Genomic DNA, 7,161 nt, shown 5'->3' on the forward strand with positions numbered 1-7,161 from the left:
GTATATAGAAATATGTTTAGTGACATGGAAATATATTCATGATATATTTACACTTAAAAGTATTACAAAACAATATTTTAATATAACCCTAAGGGGGTGTGTGTGTGTGTGTGTGTGTGTGTGTGTGTGCACGTGGGCATGTAAAGGAAAAATGACAAGAAGGAAACACATCAAAATTATAACAGTGGATTATCTTCTGATTGGTGGAACTTTAGGTGATTTTTATTCTCTTCTCTGCATTCATTTGTATGTGCGTCTTTACCTATTTATAGACAGGCTCTCACTCTGTCACCCAGGCTGGGGTATATGGTGCAATCATAGCTCACTGCAGCCTCGGCCTTGGCCTCAAGTGATCCTTCTACTTCAGCCTCTCAAATAGCTGGGATTACAGGTGCAAGCCACTGTGCCCAGCCCATTTGTGCTTTTGAAATGTTTTAGAGAGTACATGCATTAATTTGGTGTTAAAGAAGAAAACTCAAATAATTAAAAGAGCAGTAAACCAGAACTGGAAGTAAGTCCAGGAGGTTCAAAGAGCTTGGGTCAGGGGCATATGTCCTATCCTACTCTTAGCTAGGATGGAAAACTGTACCAGGACTCCATGTTCATGTGGGTGCTGAAACTCTTAGAGATTTTTAACCTGGAATCCCTGGATGGGTTTCAAAGAGCCTGTAAATCCTCTAAATTGTAGGCAGGTTTACATTTGTGTGTGTTTGTGCATGCAACTTTTTGGAATGAGGACCTAAGCATTCATCAGATTCCTGAAGGGTTCTGTGACCCCCAGATGTTGAAACAAAACCTTGATTTAGAGACAGAGAGGAATTTCAGAGAAAACCATCAGAGCCTGGATCCAAGTGCCTCCTAGAATGAGAATGGGCCCATGCCCCTGATCTCAAGGGCAAAACCTGAAGCCAGAACATTGCGCATGGCCCCAGGGTATAGCTGATGGCAGGCTCACGGTCAACTATGATTTTCACATTGAGGCAGAAAAGGAAACACAAAGCGTTTCTGCTCTGAGTCTTCCTGGACCATCTTAGGTCTCCCAGGTTCTTGGGGCAACTGGAGGCACTGCCAACTCTGGCTGGGGTTAGAGATCGTGGCTGGAGTGAAAGGAAAGCTTGGCATTCATGGCATTCTTACTGCCTGTGCTCCCGGAGAACCAGGGAAGAGGCAGTCCGCCCTCAGGGCTGAAAGAGGGGGTGCCAAGGAGCCCGACCTTGAGAGGGCTCAGAAGGACTGTAGCAGGAAAACTAGAGCTGGTGTATAAGGACAGGAGGGCCTGTCCCTCGTTGGGCCCTCAACCTCACCTCACCTGAGATGTTGAACCAGAAGAGACCGGGTCTGCCCTCTACGCTGATGACCCCCACCATGTGGTTCACAGGGTCCGTCTCCATGACCGTAAAGCTGTAGTGGGTCTCATCAAAGGCCAGGGGGATGGAGGACGGCCGAGGCTGAGGGATCCACTCAATGTGTAGCCGGACACTGGCTGAGAGTGGTGGCTGCCCACTGTCTGTTGCCTTGATCTGAAAGGAGGCCAACACCAAAACTGAGGGCAAGAGACAAGAAGACCCAAGCAGCCAGGATGAGAACCAGAGCGTTCTGTGATTCTGACCAAGCTGGCCTCTCATGCAGTCGTTCATTCATTTGATGCACACTTGAGGGCTTGCTGTAAACAGGCACCCTGCCAGTTGCTGCAGGCATGGTGGTGAACAAAACATATAACCTGTGCTCAAGAACCTCATGGTTAGTATAAAAATAATAAATGCCACTGTTAACTGAAGACTTACTGTGTGCTACTTCCTAAATTGAACTTTACATACATATGCCCTTTGCTTTTCCCAACTACCATAAACCTAACAAGCTAGAATTTATTGAATTCTCACTATTATCAGGCCTTGTTCTAAGAGCTTTGTGCACAATATCTGATTTAATCCTCACAATAACCTTGGAAGGGGTCCTGTTATCATCTCTCTTTTACAAGGAGAAACTAGGGCTCAGCGTGGTCAATTCACCTACCAGATGAAATGCTTGGCTAGCAATGAGACTGGGGTTGAATTCAGGCTGACTAATGGAAGCACCCATGCACTAGCTACTTGATATATTGGCTTCTCACAAGAAAAACGTTCTTATCTCCATTTTACAAATGATAAAACAAAGGTTAAATGACTTGTCCAAGATCACACAGGTGTAAAATGGCAGTACTAGGGTTAGAACCCAGGCTTATTGATTCCAAATCCTCTCTTACTCTCACTAAATCCTTCTTTCTATGAATCGAGGGGATTTCCCAGGCAAAGACCTCAAAGAGAAGGACCCAGAATTTGATCCTTTGGCTGAAGCTGGGACTCTCAGTTTCTCTGGGAGAAGGCCAGGAAGGAGAGTACCACTTCCCTCATGACGGCGGGCTGTCTCCCTCCTCCTGAATTCTCAAAGAAGGTCACTAACCAGCATGCCACTCCTCCCTCTGTGGCTTCCTTCTGTCTGCTCACCGTTAGGATGTTGTACTCTCCAGCTGTAAAAGTGCTGCTGGATGACACCACACCTGTGACCGGGTCGATACTGAAGCCCTCCTCATCGCTCTCCTTGATACTGTAGGTGACTCTGCCATTAAGACCCTCATCCAGGTCTGAAGCCACCAGCCTGTATACAGGCCCAGAGGACACTGGGCTCAGCCTCTCTGGAAGGCGGACATTGAAGAGCTTATGGGAGAATACAGGTGGATTGTCATTGACGTCCAAGATGCCTATCACCACCCTGGAGGTGGACTTCAGTGAGGGCTCCCCATTGTCCAGCACGGTCACCTGGGGGCAGAATTGAGCATAAGCACCTGAGCTGACAATTGCAAATTAGTGACTATGCTTTGCCACCCACCACAGCCCTACCACCACTTTTAACAACCTGGAAATATCAGTCAGTTTGTTCTTTGTTATAAGCTTGTGCTTTTTATTATCATAACTTCACCTACTTGGAACTCAGCTCTCTGGCAACTTTGCCCATGGGAAAGCCAGTGAGAACAGAGAAAGGAAGCAGAAAGAACTGGAAGAAGACAGAGTCAGAGTCTCTAGACAAAAGCTGGTCCTGTGTATGTGGGACAACCCCTGGGCCATTTCTCAGAGACTACCTACTTTTTACTTGCTTGTGTTTCTCATAATCTTAGTTCTCTGGTTTCCTTAAGCTGCTCAATATTAGAGAAAACAAATGAGAAAATGTTTATGAGGGAATGAGTGGTACTTTCTGAGTCAGACACGTGGCCCAATGCAATGAAATCGAGTGAGAAAAGGCCCCCAAACCATTTCAGAACCAGTAGTTATTTAATGCAAGGGCAAATAATCACATGCATCAATAGCCCCAAGGGCATCATATCAGACAGGACCTTTCCACCTGAAATGGTTCCGAATTTTTAAAAACACTTCGGTGTTTAAAGGTAAATATCTGTTACTGAACTGTGGAGAATGCTTTCAGTCCTTAGGAATTCTAGAAAGCCATTTAGCTACTTCTTACTAATAATACCTGTTTCTTTTTTTCTTTTTTTTGAGACTGAGTCTCACTCTATCGCCCAGGCTGGAGCGCAGTGGCACGATCTCAGCTCACTGCAACCTCCACTCCTGGATTCAAGTGCTTCTCCTGCCTCAGCCTCCCAAGTAGCTGGGATTACAGGTGCCTGCCACCATGCCTGGCTAATTTTTGTATTTTTAGTAGAGACGGAGTTTCACCATCTTGGTCAGGCTGGTCTCGAACTCCTGACCTCGGGTGATCCGCCCGCCTCGGCATCCCAAAGTGCTGGGATTATAGGCGTGAGCCACTGCGCCCGGCCAACATACATTTTCTCTTTTAATCTTTGCAATGACTTTCCGGCACAGGTAAAATTATTCCCATTTTTCAGATGAAGAAACACATATAATAGATACTAAATCACTGTGCAGCCTTGTCAGAAAATAAAAATTACTTCTAAAACTATGCCATACAACTCATAAAATATTCTAACATACATACGTGAAGTTATTACATTTTTAAATGTTGCATGGACTTCATAAATATCTTCTACATGTTTGGTCACTGGTGGGTTTATATAATATGTATGCAAATTCTCCCACAGCATGAGTGGTCCTTACTCATACTGTAGTAGTTATGTTATTACTATCTTTGGATAGTAATACTATCTTTGGAAGTGCATTAATTTAGGTAGTCCCAGGGAATGCTCTAGAATTATTGTTTGCCAAGGCTTAACGAGCTTGGTACTCGATTAACTTGCAAATTCATGCCTCCAGTGCTTTCCTTTCTTTCTAAAGCATCTTGACCCATCCTCTGAGCTCATGGCCAGGCGTCTCACCTTTCAGGAGGGAGTAGTGGACCTCAGCATTGACTCCCCGGTCGGCATCCATGGCTCGGACCTGCAGCAGCTCTGTGCCAGGGACTATGGTATCAGGAACACTTGCTTCATAGTGGAGCTGGGTGAAGCGGGGTGGGTGGAGGTTTCCATCCTCCACACGAATGGTCACCCATACGAAGTTCCTCTTGATGGGTATTTCTTGGTCTCGGACCTATGGGCCCAAAGGGGTAATTGGGTGAGCAGCAAATGGAATTAGGAGGAGGCAGGGTTAGGGTAAGGTCAATGAACTAGAATGCCAATTTAAAATATGCCCAGTTGTAACTAACTCTCCGTATTCTTTTAAATCTTGTTCTAATCTATGCTCTTTTTCTTCTTTTATGTAAATTTGTCAGTCAATGATTCCTAGGCTCAGCTATTTTAATGGATAATTCTATTTTAGAAGAAAGGCAGAAATAGGCAGAGAAGCAATGTTTTCCAAATTACGTCTCAGAGAATAATACTCATTCTTCAAGATGTTAACATGTTATGCAGGGAAAAAAAAATTATATGGTCACGTAAATTTGGGGAGCACTGAATTAAATGCAAACAGTTTTCTTTGCTGCAGGACTTCACAGAACCTTGAATACATATTATATGCCCAAAGGATGATAAACTAGCATAAGAACCCTGATCTTTAAGACAGGAGGCCAGACTCCAATTCTGGTTCCATCATAATTAACTGTATGGCAGTGAGCAAGTCTGTCTTTCTCGGTGGGTTTCAGGTGTAAGATGAGACAAATGGGCAGGATCAGGGATAGAACTAGGGGTAGGCAAGTAGGGTGCAAAATTTAAAGAGGCCCTGACTCTTGGGGTCATAAAAATGCAGGCACATGGCCCAGAGAGAGTGAGCCCTCTTTACATTTTGTGTCCTGCATGGCTTGCTGGCCTAACCTTAGTCCTTGCTCTCAGTGGGAAAGCCTCCGTGTCCCTTCCAGCTCTGACACTATATGAATCCACATTGTGTCATGAAGTCACTGAGCAGGGAGATAGCTCTTGGGGAATATTTGGGGTGAACCCAGAGAAAGCTGAGGTTGACAGGAGTTTCCTTGGCAGCCGTCCCATCTCTACCTTCACTTGCAGGCATCCCTTATGGAAGGTGCCCTTGGCCAGCTGTGAAATGTCACAACTCTGTCTCATGTATGGTCTTTATGAGCACTGGTGTGCCTGGCTCACCAGGGAAGGGGACCTTCGGCATGTCTCCAAGCACGTCCACCCCCACACATCTGCATGCAAGCATATTCTCACCAGATTTTTCCATTTACTTACCATGACTGTCAGTGTGTGCTGGGAGGGCCCCAAGCCCAGGTCCAATTTTCCCACCGTTACCAGGACACCAGTGCTTGGGTCCAACTGGAAAAGGCTGGCACTTCCTGGGTCTTGGCTGCCATGTATGGTATAGATGAGGCTTTTGCCCTTGTCTTGATCTATGGCCTGGACTCGCAGGAGCTCCACCCCTGGCACGGTGTCCTGGGGCACTCTGACCTCATAACGAGTTTCCAGAAACTGGGGCCGATGGTGGTTAATGTTGGCAATCATGAAGATGTGGACCTAGGGAGGGAGGTGAGGGAGAAGGTCCACTGCGAGCCCCAGGGGAATAGGGACTAGGTCTGTCTGGACCTCCCTGTACCACGCAGGCCTAGCACAGTGCCTGGCACTCAGCAATCACTCGATAAATATTTGTTGAATGAATGATAGTGTTTCAAAATCAAAAGACCTTCAGATGCTGCACAGTCTAGTGTTTTTCAAAAACAAAAATTTTCTTGAAGGACCTTTCCATCAAGTGAAATGTTGTGTGAAATCCAAATGTGAGAAACAGATAAAACTCTGGCTGAAGCCAGAATAGAAATTCAGAGCCCCACTTACCCAGTCATCATCCCCCTATTCCCATGGAAGCCCCGTGGTACTCTATCTTTTATTAAAACTGCTCATTTAAACAAGCTTCCAATTATAGACAGATTCAGAGTGGGAGCAAGAATTCTCCCAGGGTCACAGAATTATAGAGTGCATTAGACAAGAACCTTGATTCTAAATTCAGTGTTCCTTGAGGAACACCACATCCACAGAAAACCTCTGTAGCCTCATCCCAACCAAGGAAGCCTTCCATCTCCTCTCAACACAGCAGTCCCCAGCTGAGGCCTCTAACCTGGGTGGCAATGGTGCGGGACCCATCTGTCACCTCGACAGTCAAGTTGTAGCTTGACCTCCTCCTGGTATCAAGAGGCCTGGCAATGACGATGCTGCCTGTGGTCTTCTCAATGTCAAAGTCCATGTCCTTATCCCCACCTAGAGTGGGAGTGGGGAGAAAGCACACACAACCTCAGTGATTTAGGCATCACAGCATAAGACAGGCTTTGGTTGTCAGGCTCAGAGGACATGGTGGTAAAGTTTACAGTGGTAAAGATAGTAAAGGTGGTAAAGGTGGTAAAGATCTGGGTAACAGGTGGTAGTTTATTTCCCAGTCCCAAAAGTGTAATTTATTCTGTCAAGTTGTTGTCAAGTTATTTTCATTTAAATTTTATTAATAAATCAAATTGTTTAATAAACTATAAGAATCCAAATGTAAAATAACATGAAGTTTTTAAAATGTCTAGTATATAGGCTGGGTGCGGTGGCTCAAGCCTGTAATCCCAGCACTTTGGGAGGCCGAGACGGGCGGATCACGAGGTCAAGAGATCGAGACCATCCTGGCTAACGTGGTGAAACCCCATCTCTACTAAAAAAAAAATACAAAAAACTAGCCGGGCGAGGTAGCGGGCGCCTGTAGTCCCAGCTACTCAGGAGGCTGAGGCAGGAGAATG

The 7,161-nt window shown here is 45.7% G+C and overlaps 1 protein-coding gene across 1 annotated transcript in view; it reads right to left on the minus strand.

Annotated features, from left to right (window-relative positions):
- Positions 1 to 7,161, minus strand: part of FAT2 (FAT atypical cadherin 2) — a 66,122-nt gene that overhangs the window by 45,133 nt on the left and 13,828 nt on the right. The window contains exons 4-6 of the mRNA XM_011931675.1: positions 6,507 to 6,646; positions 5,630 to 5,911; positions 4,325 to 4,535 (exon numbers count right to left, since the gene is read on the minus strand). Coding sequence (XP_011787065.1) covers positions 4,325 to 4,535; positions 5,630 to 5,911; positions 6,507 to 6,646 — 633 coding nt within the window. The remainder of the gene's footprint in view (positions 1 to 4,324; positions 4,536 to 5,629; positions 5,912 to 6,506; positions 6,647 to 7,161) is intronic.

Source organism: Colobus angolensis, unplaced genomic scaffold, assembly GCF_000951035.1.
Source record: "Colobus angolensis palliatus isolate OR3802 unplaced genomic scaffold, Cang.pa_1.0 Scaffold90, whole genome shotgun sequence".
In the NCBI taxonomy this organism is placed as follows: domain Eukaryota; kingdom Metazoa; phylum Chordata; class Mammalia; order Primates; family Cercopithecidae; genus Colobus; species Colobus angolensis.